Below are 20,501 nucleotides of genomic sequence, written 5' to 3' on the forward strand. Positions count from 1 at the left end.
GCTCGGCGTCGAACAACTAACGAGCGCCTTTCAGACGTCAGTGCCTCTTGAGCCACAGTGACGGTCGGTGTTGCGCGCACCCGCACACGCTCACAATCTCCGTATCATCGCGCTCTGTAGTTTTGAAATAATTCAAGAGTGCTAGTGATAATTCAGATACTGTTTCGCCAATAGCGAGCGCCGGACGCCGCTTACGTGCGCGATAACCGCCGGTACACCGCGCCGTCGATCTGTGCCGAATTGGAATTCTTCACGCGGACGAAACGTCGAGATAAATCTGACGCGAGTGCATTTACACGGGATTCTGTTGCTGTAATTACATTATCCTTGTGTGAGTTGACAGTGGTGTGTGTGCCATGAGGCCCAAGGAGGAGGTGGACACCAAAGTCCAGACGGGGACTTTCATCCTGTCCGAGAAGATTGACGACACCAAGTCGAAAAAAAGCGAAAAGGAGATGAAGAAGGAAATGAAACGACTGGAGAAGGAGAAACAGGAGCGGGAGAAGAGAGAAAAGAAAGCGCGAGAAAAGGAAAAGGAGCGCGAAAAGCAAGCCAAGAAAGGTCAGCCAATAAATACTCTCTAATCTTACATGCGATACTATCGTGCATAGGTGTATGATATCATACTGATTTAGATCCAAAGGTTGTCCCTTCCCTTGTCTGCGAATTACTTGAGCAGTATGTCATTAATGTTCACGTAAATATTTGTGACATGTTGATACTTGTTGGAGTAAAAAATTAAGCTAATATTGTCATTGTCGCTGTGACCTTGGCGGCACGTCACTTTATCAAACATTTCTTCGTTTATCGGTAATTACATTTCTGCATATCCAAATAATTGTTTCAGCATTTGCGTTTCTGTTTCGTTTTTCCGAACTGCTTGCTTAACTATCATTTACGAATCACTGGTCATCATTTATATTTGGCATATAATGGGCAAATCGAAATACATTTGCATTACATTTATATGAAACCAGTCTTGAAGAAATAAAAACACCCAACCACGTTCGTAGTCTTTCTGTTAACTTATTTTATTGCAAAATTTCACAAAATCCGCTGTTTCTTGAACCAGTAGTTACTGTTGACTGCTACTTGTTGATAGTTGTCTTCAACGCGCCGGTTGGCACATTGGCACTGTGTCATTTACCTTTATATTCTTAGAAACACAACTGCCCAAAATATTCGGTTGTACTTTTTGCACAGCCGGTGACATTTTGGCACCGCTCGCGTGTTTCTCAGAATGTTCATCAAACGCATTATTTCTTATGTTGGATGAATATGCTGTCGTTGCGTGAATCTATCCAATTCGCGATAGGCTCGCCCGTGACGAATTTTGATATTGCCGATTATTCGTATGTTCGGTGATCAATCCACGAATTGTAGCTGGTGGAGCGTGCGATTGGTTTGCGTTCCGTAATTTAACGCTTGTTATGACGCGTGGTCTATGAATTCCTACATTGACGCTTCTCTTTTAATTTAACATATTTCGCCATATTTGTACCATCAGACCGCTTGACACACGCTTATGGAAAACGTAGCTTCTCCCTGAATTTATGCGTCGTTAGTACTTTAACTACAAGGACGGTTGCCTTTCGTCACTATCCTGCTTGTGTTGAAACGAGTCGTTCTGCAATTGAAGGAGAAATCCCTTCTGAGCCGTGCCATTAAATCACGGAGTGGCGCGGGCGCGCGGCGTCGGTGGATTACTTGCAGCTTGCTCCGTGTTCCTGTCAGCGCGTATTTGGTAGTACCAGTGAAACGACTTTCTTGCCGAGCGCAGTTTCCTGTGCTTGTAATAACTACAGTTTTCAATTTCCGTAGTTTCATTTTGCGTTCACTTAGGTTTCTCTCTAAGCCTTTTATTTTTGTACAAAAATAAAAGACGAGGGAAAACTATGTTAACGCACAATTCTCTATATCAAATAGTTACTAAGCTTTTAACAAAAAATAAACAATATTTTATTCAATTAGGCGAGTAATTAATTTAAAATAACACTACAAATCTAATAGCCACAATAATAGATAATATGTATCTTGCTCTTTACAACTCTAGTACATGCTCAAGGTTTTCGAGTTTTTGTTAGTCAAGAATCTTCGTGAGTGTTTAAGGTTTTGTTTAAATTTGTACTTTGCACCGCAATTTACATAATATTCGTTTTTGTTTCATGCTTAAGCAGTCAAAGTTTATTAAAATGCGTTTTTGTATAGGTATACATTTTATTGTTCCTTACTCAAAACAGACAACAGTGAAGTTTTAGGCAATTGAATTACAAGAATACCGATAAAAAACGGACCAATTAGTTTTATCCTGTTTTATTCTATAACATACTAAAGTATCAAATAAGTATTTCATAATGAAATTGTCATATCGATAACATACCACAGGGTTTATTGTGGAATCCTGGGGCCGCTCGGCTTACGCGAGGTTGTGCAATATGGCTCATGTCGAGACTTACTGTTATTGGATTATTCGCACCGCTGCAGCTTATTGGATTTTTTCTTATTGAGAAGGGTTAAATATAATATAGTCTGTCTCGCCTACTGGAATGGATTTATAGTTTCTTTGATGGAAAGTCATTCTGTTATGCTGGACAAATAGTGGTTCTGTAACATCTGTTGCTTAGTAATTTATAATATTAGAACTTATTGATGTACAAACTATACCAGTTTTATATTTATTCATAGTCATATTGTTAGCCAATGAATATAATAAAATCTTTACCCATAATGTGTTTGCGTAGAAGACGATGTAAAAACTGGAGACGGGGAGGTACGTCTGACATTGTCGTCGCTAGATTACATCTCTATAAAATAATATCTTCACACACGATTATAATCAGTAAGCTAGGGTTTTAAAGGTGATCAGAGAAGTCAGTGCGTGCCGGCGCGCGAGGCTTCGCTGCGCCTGAAAACGATTCACTGTTTACACACTGACTTCGTAACAAGAACGGAATTAGCGTGTTTTGCAGCACGCTCACCTATTTATTCGATTTCCGCGATCATTATATGGTACTATTGTTTTTCTTACTTCAATCATCATTATTAGATTCCTAAATAGCAGAAAGTAGATTTGATAGGCGAAGTGTATTTATTCGTCCTAATTTCTAGCAGACTTGTTTGTGAGACATTCTCGTCAGTGAAGGAAAGTAGTGGAAATGTCGTTTCTACTAATTAAATTATAATAGTAAATAGAAACGTAGAATATATTTAGATGTATATTTTGTATGAAATATTGCTATCTACCCGAGTGTTTGCTTGTATGTGATGCGCAATTACGAATGGTTGTTAACTAATTTTGTTTTATTGCTCACAAGTTTATCTTAATTTGTTTCATCTTTACGTTTGTTTATTGACATATTTATATAACGATTTGTATTATTAGTTCAAGGTAATTGATGCATAATAAATAAAATGCACCGTGTGTGAAGCTTTACTATTAATTTTTAAGTCTTGAAGGATTTTTCGGTTTAGGTATTGCTGTTTTTAATTATATTACCTGCAAGTCTTTTTAATGTCGCAGGTAATGTGTGTTGTAAGTGCCGTCTGCAAGGTGACATTCGCTCGACAAACCAATAAAAAACTTGCACGGCACAATGTGTGGTGTGTTGTGGAGACTTGATAGTTATCTGTCATGAGCTATTTAAACAGGACTGATGAGTTTTTGTATTGTATTTTTGCATGTAAAAATGTACCATGTATGAATGTGCAACAATTTTTTATTGAAGTTGGTAATTCGTAACTCGGTTACATTTTAATTGTTATATTTGCATGTTAAATCTATATGCTATTTCTGTTCCATTTAAAGCAGTTTGAAGTCTTATCAGTAGCCATCGATAAAACTATTTGAAATTGATACGTTATACATACATGTGTGTTAATAATATGTATCTATAAAAATCCCATTGTATAAATAAATCTTCATTCCACACTTAAATGCGTGTGAAATATCTATAAATTTCTGCTATTGTATTCAGAGTCACACTTGCAGATAATTGCAACAAGTGTGCTCCCTTTCAGTGTTCTCATCCCATTCGCATCCTATATGTACAATATTTTATGATAACGCAGAAAATATAGAAAGGAGACAATTATCTGAGTCATATTGCACTGCACGATATGCATATAATAAAGAGGGAACTAAACACTATACAATGAACTAAAAAGCTTTTAAAGAGGAATAGCTTTATCTATCAGTTTTAGCATTAGCAAAGTAAAACCATACATTATTTTTTACATTTGTATGCCAAGTTCGCCATTAATATATCACACAATATACTCCGGCGAATTATTCGTTACAATATCTGGAGCCGCTCGTATATATTTAATGGTCTCGGGGCCTTGGCGTCACTCGCACGCGGAACCACGTTGATATAGTTTAGCTGAAATTCACAATGACTCATGTCACGGCTAATAATAAACTAGTGGCTGCGCCTACTCTTACTGCTCCCGAATTTTCAATTTTTGAAACGCGTGCTTTTTGAAATGTCTTCGTTGATAGCCTTAGATGGTAGTTACATCTTCACATAATAATTTGTAGAGCGTTCTCTATACTTTAACCGGAGTAAAATATTTGATGTTTTAATAAGGTTAGTGCTTCTGAAGACTTTTATTACAACTGGATATATAGGAAAAGAGGAAATCAGATAAATTATTAAACAAACTTTGTGTTATAAATGTGGGAACTGCTTACAATTATGGTCCAGATTGTCGTCGAAAGTAGAGTCTAGACTTTCTACACATTCTTGGGCGTTTGAGAACCCGTTGACATTGACAATAGGACATATTTTATTCATAGTGCTATTGACCATTTATATCAATAGACATTTATTTTTTTTGAAACGTGTATCAAGTAATCATCCTGACTATTTTTACTAATTTGCGTAACAACAATATGTGGTTCGGATCCTTTACTTCGTCTTATGATCGAATTATAATGTGCTAACTAAGTTGTATAACCGCAAAATCGTTGCTTTTAATTAGCTTAGAAACCTGACATTGATACAGCATTCATTCCTTTTCAGCAATATGTTTTATTACTGTAGCATTAAAAACTAGCAATTCTATGCATAAGATTATATCGGAAATTAACATTAAGTGACGAATATTAAAATACAAACGATTTGATTGTGTTACATAAATAACTATGTATTGTACACCATTTGTAAATATAAAGTCTAAATTAAAAAGTGCTTAATTCCATACATCTATGGCATGAAATTTAGTTCTATAAAAAGCGTTAGTGTATGTTCTCTCATTAGCCACATTATAAAACACGGCTAGTTTTCATGATGTATGTGAAAATAACCTCGCGTCGTGCGTACATTGCTAGTTGCTACATGAAATTATTCTTAAATGATTCATCGCGCTGTATATGAATTGTGAACGCTAAGGAATTAGTTACGTTACGCTCAATTATAATTATGTTTCTATTATAATGAGACGCTTTCGTCACTGTTTGGAAATTACTATTGGAATCTGCTTGAGTCATGAAGAATATTTGATTATTTCAGTCGGTGATATGATTACTACGTTTATTTTTGTTATAATATTCGAAGGTTCGAACTGTTGAAGCTGTCTCTATTATTGAAATTAGCTTAGTAATATGCTTTGTGTTGGACTGACACAATCTGCGGCAAAGGGCGGTCGTGCTCAGACTGCGCTGGCATAGATTACTGTCACTTACCGTCTCACAGTTGAAGCGAGGTCTGGACTTATATACGTGCCTCAGAGTACACATTGCAGTTTATATCCTTATATTAAAGTAGATAGAACATCAAATGTAAAAGGGTTAAATACACCCATTTTATACTCATCATCGGGATCGTTTTATTCATCTAATCTATCATCCTCACATTATTGTTTTTCAATTTTGTTTGCAGCTATGTCATTTTGGAAAGATATAAATAAAAATTGTTGTACAAGTTTACCCATATTATCTACTAATTAGGCATCAAATAAGCCAAGTTCAGTAATTGTTATTGACAAATTAAATCATTCGTCCGGCGAAAGGCGGCTGTATCAAATAGCCGGATGTCCACAGACCACACAATTAACGACCTCCCTCCTTCGCCCCCTTAGTGTCCGTAAATAGAACGGCGGGGGTGCGGCGCATCTCCCTTATTTAGCCTCTAATCCCCTTTGTTTGCGGCCGATGACCCGTCGCAGATGTGTTCTAAGAACTGATAACGGATAAGATGTTTAAAAATAAACCGTTGCGTTAATGGTGTTTACGAACCTTTTAAGATACGATTAACGATGTGTCAATAGACTTCGGACTAATCAGTTTCGCCATTTTGTAAAAGTGTAAAGAATTTTAGGGAGTACATAGAATTTTAAATTAATAACCCTATATTGCACTAAACAATACGCCAGATAAGACATAAAATTGCTGATGAACTCAACACACATAAAACCCAAGCAAAAGGTAGAACAGTTTCAAATCTGATTCTTATCAAGGCAATAAACTAGCATGGCTACCGAGTTGAGTACCGTTGGTAGCAAAATTTTACATAATAGTATGCGACAATGTTTACCAGAGGTATGTAGTCACACTGAATGATGTAGGAATTATGCCATTCTATTATTCTTAATAAAAATAGTTTGGGACCCATTGTTATCTTTTATAACAATCTTCAAGAACCAGATTAATGTAAAAATAACCAGTTATAAATGTGTAAGTAATGACGTCGTCGTACGTTAAGTTCACGTGCTTGAAGTTATTTATAATTGGGTCGGAAGTGCGCGTGGTCACCACCTGGCGACGAGGGGTGGGAGACGGATGGCTCGTGCCTTTTATGAGGGAACACTCCTTTATATGAACACAGTAATGGTTGCCTTTGAAGACAGAGCGTGTTTTTGTTGACATGGATATGGTTACTATAAATGAGGTTACTTTTACTGATATACTATGTATTTTTAACTTCAGAAATAATTGTAACAGTATCTTATTCGGATTAAAATCATATTCTTGCTGACATCCTTTCCCAAATTTACAATGAAGTACTTCAGAATGCGACTAATTACACATCCATAATAGATCCATATCCACTAAATAGCACAAACTGCATCTAAATACCAAACTGATTAATATTATGTATGTGAGGGTCTGTGTCTTCGGGTCGCTAGATAAGTGCAATACTGGAGCAGTGGTGCAATCTGTGCTGATAACACGGCCCGCTGACATTGGCACGGCGAGTGGCGACTGGCGAGACGTCTGTCTTCAGTCTTGACACACGATACTCTAGCCACGTGCGGCACTTGGCACCACTATTCACTATTGATAACTGAACTCAGATGTTATATTAGTGTCGAACTGCTTAATGTTGCGTTATCGATGGTTTGGTATATCTTTGTGCGTTATTAAAATTTTAAATGCATTATTTTATGCAGAATATAGAAACATCTAGAACGTTGTTACATGTTGGCATTTCAGGTGCAAACAGGGGCGTCATGATAATATTTTTTATCAGACGTTATGTTGAATTACGCAATCTTAATTAAAATGCAATTAACACGGGCAATATCATCATTTGGTTGCGCAATAATAATCCAAATTATAAAAAAAAAAACAATTAATTAGGTCGCAAACTATGTGAGTAACCTTTAAAATAAGGGCGGCATTAAGTTTCGCTCTTCACCTTCTAACAATGGACTAAAAAACTGTTCAGACCCGTCATGTCAGTTGATACTGTAGCTCTGAGACGTGTGCATTACGAGCGTTGCAGCCTAATGTCGTTGCAGACAGCTGGACGCCGCGCCGCATGTGCTTCGTGTGTTTTACTCACAATTGGGTCATTAGGGGGTGATAAAAATCTTTCATTACCCCTTTTAATACCCTCGATATTTACTTACCGGCGAATAACGTTCTACATTTAAACCGGTATGAAAATACGGAACTCTACACAATAAATGATAATGTCCGTAACCTATTCTTGGAATCTGATTAAATCTTAATTTATAAACATAAACAAACAGAGGCTTCAGATATATCTCCGTTGCTTTAATCATTTTCATTTTTTCGTATAAAGGTTGTCGCTTTTATATAAAGGACTGGTTTCAGTTCGCCGACTGTACCGTATTTAGGTCACAGATGTTCGGATTATATTCACAAATTGCGCATAACTTTTGTGAAACGTTCTCCCATTTATATTTCAACTAGGTGTTTCTCGCAACTTCGCCCGGTACATAAGTTTATACACTGCAGCAATTCATAGCATCTTCGTAGCCTGTTCCACGCCATTGGCATCTTTTTAAAGAGTCTGATTAAGAAATCTATAATTTCCCACGGGAGCAATTTGCCCGTACAAAGGTAATCTATATGTTAATCCAGGACATGGTCTATCCGGTGCTATACTAAATCCAAACTTGTTCAGTTGTTAATCGTTTACTTCTAACCAATATCCAAACATCTCAACATTGTCATCAACTTTCGCATTTATATAATAGTTAGATTCAATTAGATTAGTTAGATCTCATGCACGTACCAAATGTTTATTAATTACGCTCTGGATATACGAAATTATATTTCAACTTACTTATTATCGTCTATTATAATCTTTTTCCCAAAAGTTTACTACTTGTTTTTATAAACGGTTGTAAAAAAGATGGAATAAGCGGGTGTTTGGGACACTCGCTTATAAAAGAAGACCGAATAAACGGGTGTCCCAAATCGTAATAATTGATGAGAAGTTTTCGATAGCCCTAAATTTCTGACTTATTTTACATAATATATACATTGGTTATTCCAAATATGGGACTACACGTTTCCTTTAATACTAAGGAAACCCAGATTCCTTACTTTTTAATTATTATGAAACCAAATTTTCTTTCCACCAAGAAGTGGTTACACTGGCTTATGGCTCAAAAATTAATTACTCGATCATCAGGACATTGTTATCTTTTTACAATGCGCAGTAGATTCTAAAATTAACTGTGGATGGACATGTTATTACATGTCGCGTACATGCAAAACAAAGAGTCATAATAAAAAATGGAAACAAAATAAAGCCCCCTGAGTCATGAGCGTGTTGGCGATTGTGTCACCGCAGATTTTACATGTTTGTCTCGTTTTTTTAATGTATGTAGGTATATTAAGTATTAACGCGTTTGACATTGAACGCAGCACTTTGTACCACAGCAATGTGAGGTCAAGATCTCACGGCTCTTTTTCCTTTTAACAGTTATTACGTTTTCGAAGGTAGAGTTACTTTGGCATGAGCTCTACGTGCAATACATGTTCTTGCAGTTTTTATTGACATTCACATCGTAATATACCTTCTATTTGTAGGATTTCCATACAATCAACTTTTGGCGTAGGCAGCAATATTTTTATGCATACTTGTGTTGAATTATTGTGATTACCTACATTCAATTTTCGCTTTGCCTCCCCTAGATCAATATTTGAGATTGTGCCTTCGCCCACATCTCCTCAATTGAAAGCTGGCTACGTTCTTGCATTCAAGTATTTTTACGTTGCATCAAATGCGCCCGTGTCGCATTTGATGCAACGTAAAAAGCCGATCACCGATGCCTATCGGTGAGGCGTTGCAAACTGCTATCATGATGTCGGTCCTATCCTCACGGCTATCAATTTATTGACGTTGTTTTTTCGTTTTACAAGTTTATCATGATGATCTATTGTTCTGACTTAAAAATTATTTTTCATGTTACATTTCGTACTGAGATCCTTTTTTTTAGTTTACTTATAAGCTTATTAACGTTCTGTGACTTATTGAATAATTTGAAACAAGCGTAGCCAGGTATATGACACGAAGACCCGCAGTTTAATCTATTCGCATAAATGTTATCAGTTTGGAAAAGTCATTAATCCTTGTTGGATTTAAACCCACGCACTGTACAGAATGTGAACGTTCACCCACTTGAACGCCGCGGGTTTTGCCCTTCAGCAAGGAATATTCATAAGTTTGAGGTTATAAAAACAATTTGTATCAGTATAGGAACAATTTGGTAACATAAAAATTGAATTATGGTAAAATTCAAGCAAACGTTTGTTGTATATCTCATATTTTATATTTAGAATATATTTAATATTTCATTAACATTCACAATGTATCCTGTATTAAATTGAAACTTATACCTACATGTATTGATATATACCAGATTATATTCGGTTATCAACGGACGTTGATTGAATGTTATATGTTAGGGTATCAGGGGTAGAATAGAGTTTAGCACGCAAAGGTATTGTTTTGGAAGATTCAGAAGTATGCACGTATTAAAGGGTTGACCTTCAACCTACCTGCCATAACAATATATAACTAATCATGATTTTAAAACTTGTAAAAATCCGAAAAATTATGAACTTATTCTGCGAAATGATTCTGCTTGATTGATCCAAAGTGTACGAGGACCATAAAAAGTAAGTGGACATGCGAAGTTGTTAAAAAGCAATTTGAAATCATGCGCAACGTTTAAACGATGAAGATTATCGTTTATACCATTTACAACTTACACAATCGATAAATATTAGTTATGAGTAGTGCATTTTAATAGAGTCGTTTATTTATAGAGCGTTCCAGTTAGAGAACAGGTTTTGTACGAAGATAATCCTGTGCAAATCTCATGCGAACACGATTTCAACGATTCTAACTGCCGACATCTAATAGTATTTAAGAATCGTCGATATGTGTTACAATCTCTACAAATTGTTCAGCGTAAATTACAATGTATATACGTAGTCCACTTTGTAGTTCAGTTGTTTATTACAGTGGCGACCCTCGATTTCCAATAACGATTAAACAGAAACTGAATTTAAAATATTTATGTACATTATTCGAATGCTATATGTACCTAGCATTTTAGCACGTTCAAGTTTGGTTTTACCTTGGCAGCGGTCGTAATTATAGTAGGTAACCACTTTTAATATGTCGTACGTTTAAAAGAAATTACGTTTACAATGATTTTGAGCCGCACACAATGCCCAACGCAAATAAAACGTGTTCGCTTTACGATAATGTGTATAGTAAGTTTGTTTTCACTGCATTCACTGGCGACCGGCCTACATCGCCGTTTATAGCATATGCTTGTTTGTATGAATATACGAATAATTTATGGCTGGATGTAGCAATGGAATACAATAGGCCTTCATAGCTTTAAAACTCATTTAAATAAAACTTTTCTGAATACTACTGTATCGTCAATAGAAGTTGAAAGCAGTTGCATCTTCTTAATAAAGTTTTCCCCATAACATTATGATAGATTACTAGATAAAGTAGTTTTAAAATCGTCTCGGCTCTTCTCGTCGTTATTCTGCTATGACCCCAATATTTCAATAGGGATCCGCTTTACTTAGCAAAATTACATTAAGGTGGAAATGTGGCCTACAACATTGTAAAGTCTGTTTAAAAATCAGAATTTACGTCACTGGAACATTAATTATTCTCCTTGTTGATAAGAGTTATGTAAACTATAAACGAGTTCGTAGGAAAGGCTAAACCGAAACTACGTGAGGCAAGTCTCGCGTGTCGATACTTGTAGAAACTAATGACGTGATTTACGAACAGTTGTTTGCGCGAACTAGAGGTGGGTGTTGCACCGCACGCTCGGAATAGCCAAGTTGATGGCCAGCGGATGTTTTGTTTTATATAATAAACCCGGATTGGTTGCTAATGGACGTTGCATTTCGCTGGAGTTGTTGCTCCTGGCCGAAGTCGAACGAAACGTATCAATTGCGTCCGTTCTATTTTTCGTTTCAGCAACGTGTTTCACATCTACGGGTGTTATTTAGAAGTCGGCGAGGTGCGGCGCATATCGACATGCCCGCGGGTCAAGTGATGGCAAGTCTCGCGCTTGTCTCGTTAGTGGTAATTAATTTGAAATATTCAGGTCAACGAGTTGCGATGCAAGGAGTTTTACGACAGTTTATAACGATCTACATTTAATATTCAAGTAGTTGTTTTTGATGTTAGATAAAAGCTTACTTATGTATAAAATATACTTTATAGTATGTAGTAAGTAGGAAATTATTGATGTAGTCGACTGGCCACATATATCTTTGATCCTGTATATTTCAATCCATCGATGTAGCAACTGCGATCGGATTGATTGACGTGTTTTTCGCGTGCTCACGAGGATGTTGTGGTCACGTGCACCGAACTCGCTGGATGTAATCAAATGTAATCGCGGCGCGGCCTTGTTCGCGAATTGCTTTGTCTCGGCCGCAGGAAGCACTCGCAGCGGAGGTCCCCCACCGGCCTCTCTTCTCGACCGCGCCCTGTCTTTTGACAGAACTGGGTCATTTGTCTGGCAATCGGCTTTGATGTCCCGCCAATAAATAGTATTTTGACGTGCATATTTTTGGGCGCTAAAAATATAGTTAATGTTATAGTTTTCAAATGTAATCGCGGCGCGGCCTTGTTCGCGAATTGCTTTGTCTCGGCCGCAGGAAGCACTCGCAGCGGAGGTCCCCACCGGCCTCTCTTCTCGACCGCGCCCTGTCTTTTGACAGAACTGGGTCATTTGTCTGGCAATCGGCTTTGATGTCCCGCCAATAAATAGTATTTTGACGTGCATATTTTTGGGCGCTAAAAATATAGTTAATGTTATAGTTTTTGTTTACAATCTTGTCTTCCGGAGGTACTAGGCTGTAATAACTTTTTATTATCTTTTAGTTAATAGACTTATCTTATCGAGTTATCGTCTTACGCGTATCAAACGGTATGCGAACGAATTTGGGGACTGTATGTTGCTAAATATATCTGGAGAAAAATATCATCTATTGTGTGATAATATGTTGTCAATCGTTTATTCACTTGTTTTGCAATCAAAGAATGATTTTAATACTTCTTGGTACTCGATGTTGACAAATAACAGTTACCAAGTCCTGATTAATAATGATGTACTAAGTGGAAATAGGTCGTATTTTATCAAATATATTTTATAAAATTACGTTAAGTTTTAACTTTGTTCGCGAATTACTTTGCCAGTGTGAGATAAGTAATGTTTTAGTCAAGGCTCTATGCTATTTGCATTAGGAATAATGCTGTATGGATTAGAAATAATACCTAATCATTTAGCTAAACATTCCCTCATACCATTGTATTCTTACCAATACAGTTTAATTGTTGGATTCACAGTCTTCCGTTCGCGGCGGACTTTTTAGTTTTACTCGCTCCTATTAACCATTCATGTTTGATCGTGGAAATGATCACGTCTCACAATACGCTATTACAATTATACCGTTTATGTTCACACCCCGGCGTGCCGAGTTCCGGCTCGTATTTATTTTGCAACAAATAAGTTTATTTTAAATCGCTTGTCTACGTTAATTTTGATCTAAGATATAAGATGTACCACAGAAAAACTAATAGCTCTATTTGACAATTCGTGGACCGGTATCTTGATAGCTAAATCGTAATTGAAGAAAACAAGTGTATGGAAGTGTCGTGCTGAAGTTTTCAGAAATGATTAATAGGAAAAAAAAACACAGGTTTTGTTACAAAAAATATAATTCTACATTCAAGAATGTTACCATGCCTCGGAACTACTTGAACCCGCCTGGAATGCCCCAATTGGATCAGTTGTTTGTGTTGACAAATGTTTCCTGTATGCTTTTCAAATTGTAAATTTGATAGTCATCGTTGCGCTCTATATCCCAATAATAACAACCATTTTTGGAAATATTTAATATTAAGCGGACATTAGATTTTGTATTTAAATCAAATTTTGTTTTAGATTAGCAATAAAATATTCTTTGCAACACGTTGTATTCTCCAGGCATATTTTGTTGAAAGAAAATGTTGAGCAAATCCTTCCTTTCACTCAGTATTTCGATATGGCCATTACAGTACAGTTGCATTTAATTTCTCGCTAGCTTATCCTTTTGGTGCTGCAATGCCGTTGCATCGTGTTATTGATAGAATTTTCTTTTGTTATACTTAGAAATAATTTGACTCGCTTTATAAGTAAACCGTTGCGAGCGATTTGTATTGTACAACACGTTGTTTTTATGTACATTGTAAGAAGTAAGGAAAAACGTCTTCGCAAAGTATTTATAAGTCAAATGGAAAGATTATTATGTATAACGGCTAAATAATTTCCATTCTATATGCCACGTTCTAGGGATAATATCTGAGTTAGGTTCTATTGTTTTGAATCGTTAATTAAAGCGAATAATAAGGGAATTTTCATGTACCAAACAGGATTGCGTGTGTGTCAAATTATCTATTTATAATAAAAGTATTTATAAGTCAAATGGAAAGATTATTATGTATAACGGCTAAATAATTTCCATTCTATATGCCACGTTCTAGGGATAATATCTGAGTTAGGTTCTATTGTTTTGAATCGTTAATTAAAGCGAAAAGTTGGAATTTTCATGTACCAAACAGGATTGCGTGTGTGTCAAATTATCTATTTATAATATTGTAGATGGGGCGATGGCGGAGTTATCGCCGATATTAGTGTGGTTATCGGGTATCAACGCGTGAAGGACGCGCGTTGTCGCTTTCAAACTGTGACAACATTGCTCAAGCGTGTCGAATATTTGACACCTACGTGAACCACAATATATCTGAGAGTTTTAATCTACAAAACTACTTATAACTTGTGTTGTAGAACTATTAATTAATAAGATATATCTACAATTCGCGATCGAGTTCATTAGAATCGAGGCATACATTTTTGCGGTGTTTGAAAGGGACTTGTTATGAGCTGTAGATATTTGTATGTAAAAACGAAAAATAAGTCTATACTCATTAAATCTCAGAAACTTTAAAGTCGCAATCTTTTTATTAAAACTTCAATTTTAAATATCATATACTATTTATAATTGAGTACATTTAGCCTATTAATATAATCATAGTGACTAATTTACCTTGATATTAAATATATAGTTACAGTACATCAAAATGATGTATTACATAAGCGACAATATTCGTGTTATCGCTAAAATACAATTAAATTAAAGGTCTCGGGTAACATTATAGAAGTTTCTGGCGTTTTCAAAGATTTTATATTTTTCAAGTACGCCTGTGAGGCAGTTATATTTACGTATACAAAATGAACGTTCGATACTTTGCCTAATACATATTTAAATTAAATTTTTCTTACCTTATAAGTTCAGTTAACATTAATATGGAATGAGTAATGACATACATAAATTATCAAGTGATTTTCAATTAACCTCAGATATGAATGTATGGATAAAAAATAATTATAATCATTAAGTGTCAGAGAAAATTATTGACGTTATGGTTATCTCACAATGGGTATGCCCATATATTAAATCAATTATTAATGAATAACCTCAAAACATAACAGTTTGTTAATGATTTAAGACTACATATCATTCGATAAAATAAATAATCATGTCTATTTTAATATTTGACGTCAATGGAATAATGGGTAAATTGTATTATATGTATAACGTTCTTTTATATTTTGTTACTCGTTTATTCGTTTATTCGTTCTCAATTACTGACACGTGAATTTAAGTAAATTTTAGATACTATAAATATATTTACTATAATAAGTTTAGTCGTTGCTATGCCACGTCACTGATTAGTTATCAATTACATTAAAAAATATTTATTATAGAATACTTACAACAATAATTCTCACAACTGTTATATTCACTTAATCTTTGTCGATTGAGACCAAATAGGGGCGTTTAAAATTACTTTCGATAATCCTGCGCATCTCTAAATCGACGTTTTCTATCATCGACTATAATCTATTCGACCTCCACTGCTTCACGCCTCGTTTAGATCAGCATTCGGTGTGATGTGCAAATATCGATTTGAAATAAGCGTATGAACAAGATTGTTTATGACGACGACGCCAATAGATTGTTGCGCAACAAATATTGTACCTACTGTCGATTATGTGTGACTAGTTAATTAATTTTAATATGTGTGGTGTTATTTTTTGTCAATGCATGCTGTGACACCTTAAAATGTTATTGCATTTAAACCTATCATTACTGTTATGTTTTATTGGAGCTATTTATAATGTAACAACTACTGGTTGTCCTAATTATAAATAAATAAATAAATTATGTGTCCCCATCTCGCCGGCGACCACGGCCACATTCACAATTACTGGTATTGTGTCGCAACGGCTCCAATTATAATTACCTAACTATTGTAACTGGCTTATTGGGCTTTTATCCAACGCTGTTACGAGTTCATTGCTTTGTATTGTTTTATTTTGTTCTTTGTGTTTGTCACAGCTTAAGGCGAATGTCATGTCTTTTGAAACGAACAAGTGGTGTTCTTCTTTTCTTTATGCCTTTTAAAAAAGGACATTTGCGTCATAGGTTTATTTGGCATCCTGTTTATTGTTTTATTTCTGAATGTCTTATTCATTCGGCTGTTACCACCACTTTGGTATTCCGTATTTTACACCAATCTGCCAAAAGAAGTTACTGATTCATAATTTCAGCATATATTGTGCGATGGGTATTATGTACCTTTCCTTTTATTGCATATAATTTATTAATTGGTACAACGTTATCTCATGTGTTGTGGTGACGCTTTGATAACACATTCGAAATATCAAATATCGAGGAAAGGTCGCGAATGATTACATTGGTATTTTAATTTATCTATCTCGCAACAGCATTTGAAGGTGTGAAGTCTGCTTTCGGAATAACTTTGTCGGCATGTTTAACGTTAATATTGGTACAGAACAGTTGAGGAAAGTTTAGGTGGTATGGCGGATATTTCACCGGCGCACGTCTCAAATTCCAGCTCGCAGTTAACCTTAATAACAGCGTTCGGTGTAGATCAGGTAGCGCGGGCGGAGCTTCACACTCCCGCTTCCGTTACATAACTTTGTATCTTACATGCGTTTTGTTAGGCTGGTCTGTTCCGACATTCCGAGTTTGTATGAGATATTAACTTCAGACTTGTACCTTGGAGTTAGACGTTTAAATTATACGGATATAACAGTAGGCGCTCTGGAGGTATCAGTAAAAACAAGAATATAATATATGGCTCTATGGGCGACATGATGTCTTTAGGACGTAACTGGCTGTTAGAAGGTTAAAATGATAGAACTAAATAATCACGTATATTTGCAAATACTAAAATCTCAGATTTGAAGGATCGGCTCATATCTCTCGACCCTTCCTGTATACACTACAGTCAAGTGTGCTTTATCCAAATCGTATATCGATTCATAGCTAACGATTAATTTTGTATATTTTGGAATCGTTTCCACGCCGCCGCGTACGTCAATAAGTTTCCACAGATTTATCGATAGTTTGAACTCTTGTAACCTACGGCGCGTTCGACCTCGTCCATCTCTATTTCGGCGGGTGATGGCGGCCAGAATAGCCGCGCAACAATAACAAACACACGAGCCGCACCGCGCCGGTACCAGCGCACTGACGCTCATACACGGGTAACAACCAAAATATGTACTCTTGTTGCTATTGGATGATGTAACTGTGTATGTTGAGAGAGGTAAGAGGAATTGAATGGAAATATTGATTTTAATTATTACGATAGCTGCAGAGTGTAGATGTGGGTGAAATTAGCGAAAAATAATGTACTACTTGGAGGGTTGCAAATATTACAATTTGGTCAAATAATCAAATGATTGTTTAGGTATTTTGTAATGTATGTGCCCACTAGGTAAAAAAATGCATGTGGTTAAATGAAATGGATTCTATGTAGAATAAAATGTATTTATGCAGATGAATAAAATTACAAGTTTTTTAATGCGTTGAAATGTAGTTGGAACATAAGTTTTATGTTAACAAAAGAGGCATATAAAATAAAAATCGCATAGCGATAAGAAATGACGAGTTTATTTTAGACGATGCTGTAATGTGCGGTTTTTTCAATTCATGTTTGTCATAGTTCATATTATCTTATTGTTTTCAATTATTAGTCACGGAACATGTGCTGTGTAATATAATTTTTTATATTTACAATTTATGGCAAAACTTCGCATTTGCTAGAAACTCATTACTTGTGTATTGTGTCCATACAGTGAATTCAATGAAATGGGACGTTACTTACACGAAAATCTTCAAGTTTTAACATTGCTTAATGCAGTCAATGAGAGTAGGCCTTGCGAGGCCAACTAAAATATATATTTGGAAGCTCTACTTCATTCACCAAAATCGCACAAAATCGTGACATAGCCTCTTAATCTGACTTAATCGGAATAAAACATTTCATCAATACGATCAGTACATAACCAATAAGACCCGAAGTCCATACAATGAGTCAACACCAAGTGACTCGTTTCTTATTCGGATTGTGATCTTTGGACGATATTTATCGCTGTGTGACAATCCATCGTATTAGTCACTGGGCGCGTACAATCAGCAAAGTTGGCGGTCGACCACCCTAAGGGTCAAAATAACTTGGCAAATTTGTTTTACTACGTTTGGGAGGCGGGGTTTGGGATCGATTGCATAGATCGATATCAGTCGTAAGTCTGTTGGCTACCTGCAATGACGTTACGTAACACTACCGAACCGCTGCTGAGTGTATAATAGAAAACGAAATTAAAATTGATGCGCGCACGTCTATGCTATGACGATAATTCCTATACTTGTAAGATGCATATCGTCGGCGTAAGGAACGTAATAACAAAAGTTTTATAGTTTGGAGACAATCGCGATTTACAGTGTTTATATTGTTAAAATTTTTGGCATTATTTTTAATAAATAAGAAACGACATTATGTTAATTATTTTATATCATCATATTATATGCCTGATTACCTTCTTTTTAACTTTTAACAAACCAAACTTTATGTTGTATTAAAAAATAATCATTTTAAAGCAATTTCCGCCATATTTGTCACAACTATATTTTGTTAGTAAATTATGATTAGCTACTTTTTAAGCCGTTTTTAGTTTTCGGTCTCTTTAAACCCATAGTCTATAATTAATTTATTAAATAAATTCAATGGCTGCATAATATTATGATTGAATTTTGAATCGTAAAATTTAAACTGTTCAGTTTATTCAATTCGTTCAATAATTCATATTATAATAATAAATCATAGTTAATAGATTTCATTATTTGAATTGTTATTTTATTTTATTTCAAAAACTTAGACGATAACATTTTATTCCAATCTCTGTATTTACAAATATTATGTATTAACATTAAAGTTAAAATAATTGACCTAAAATTATTAGCTTCTTGGAGATATTGTTTTTTATTTCCTCTTAATGATCTTTTTTTATCTTAAATATGAATAGTTTTTGAGTTAATAACGAAATACCTTTTTTTCATCCTAATTTGAACTATTTAACACCTTTTTGAAGTAGTTAATTGGACTATTTATCGATATGCAGCGATTATTATTTATTGAATTTGAGGCGAGTTTAAAGATTTTATGTGTAGGTGGTAATATGCTTTTATTAGAGTAATATTGAAAGGCCAACATTTTTATTGCTGCAGATGTTGTTTGAAAAGAATAAATATATCACATAAAAATGGTTTGTTAAAGAGTGCATTTTTTATCAATGTTTGTATTGACACCGGTCTTACGTGGACGCATTTATCGTTAAACTGAGTCGATTGTTATGCTATTGAATTTAGAGGCATTTAAAGATTATAAGTGTAGGCGTAGATTTGAATTCTTATTACAGTAGTATTTGCAAGGCTAACATTTTATTGCTGCACATGTCCAGTTTGTAAATTTTAGTTACTTTCTTTAGCCAATTATTTAGTTTTCGCTGAGTTAAAACCCAAAGTCTATAATCAACTTACAGTTATTGATTTTTTACCGATTTAATAGCTGCATATTATGATTGAATTTTGAATTATATAAATTACTTAAACAGTTCAGTTTATTTAATTCGTTAAATCATTCACATAATCATAAATTATTGTTATTCGTTTCATTATTAGAAATTATTATATTTTTTCTCAATTGTTTTATGCTTTTTGAACATTTTATTTACTTTTAAAGGACATGTCCGTTTTTTGTATGGGCGCTGGTTTTATGTTTCGAATAAATTCCAACCAACCTCAAACTTATTGAATAATAATGTGCCAAAAATTAGTAACTTGGAGTCATTAAATAATAATTTTAGACCCTTCATTGATAAGAAAAAATAAGAAAAGAAAAAAGTCATGGCTGAGTAATTCATACAAATAATTTCACGATTCGTCAAAAGATATAACTACCTGTTTTTTTACATAAGTAAGTGTTATTATTATCATTTACGGATATAAAGGGAAAAATTTTAAAAATAAGAAAATTTGAAAAAAATATTTGCAGTAAGTAATTATTTTCAGAGATAACTAAACAAGATTTTTGATTACTTAACTTTTTCGGGATGCCTTCCAAATGTAATAACGTTTATATTTGCAGAGTTCATTTTAAGTGCAATATTTAAAGTAAATAATTTTTTAAATCTCACAATCAAATCTTTCAAATAAAATGATTTATTTCAATAGGCTCGTTTTGCGTGAAACAGTCGATGAGGCTCACGCACATATCGCTACGATATATAATTATCAAAAGTTAAAATCGAATATAGTAGATAATATATTTGCAACACCAATA

At 34.8% G+C, this 20,501-nt stretch overlaps 2 protein-coding genes across 8 annotated transcripts in view; both read left to right on the forward strand.

The window, feature by feature from the left end:
• The window catches only part of LOC115439744 (mitoferrin-1), a 181,615-nt gene that overhangs the window by 70,981 nt on the left and 90,133 nt on the right, over positions 1 to 20,501 (forward strand). The gene's annotated exons all lie outside the window — the stretch shown is intronic.
• LOC115439741 (actin-binding LIM protein 2) overlaps positions 1 to 20,501 on the forward strand; it is a 94,259-nt gene that overhangs the window by 19,903 nt on the left and 53,855 nt on the right. For 4 of the 7 annotated variants that reach the window (XM_030163717.2, XM_030163716.2, XM_030163718.2 and 1 more), the window contains exon 1: positions 49 to 561. The exons of 1 other annotated variant lie outside the window; for it this stretch is intronic. In XM_030163717.2, the coding sequence (XP_030019577.1) occupies positions 357 to 561 (205 nt within the window). In that variant the 5' untranslated portion in view covers positions 49 to 356. Of the gene's footprint in view, positions 1 to 47; positions 562 to 20,501 lie in introns of those variants that run through there. 2 more of the 7 variants (XM_030163714.2, XM_030163719.2) reach the window with 2 other exon arrangements.

The sequence above is a fragment of the Manduca sexta genome, chromosome 18 (assembly GCF_014839805.1).
Source record: "Manduca sexta isolate Smith_Timp_Sample1 chromosome 18, JHU_Msex_v1.0, whole genome shotgun sequence".
Classification (NCBI taxonomy): domain Eukaryota; kingdom Metazoa; phylum Arthropoda; class Insecta; order Lepidoptera; family Sphingidae; genus Manduca; species Manduca sexta.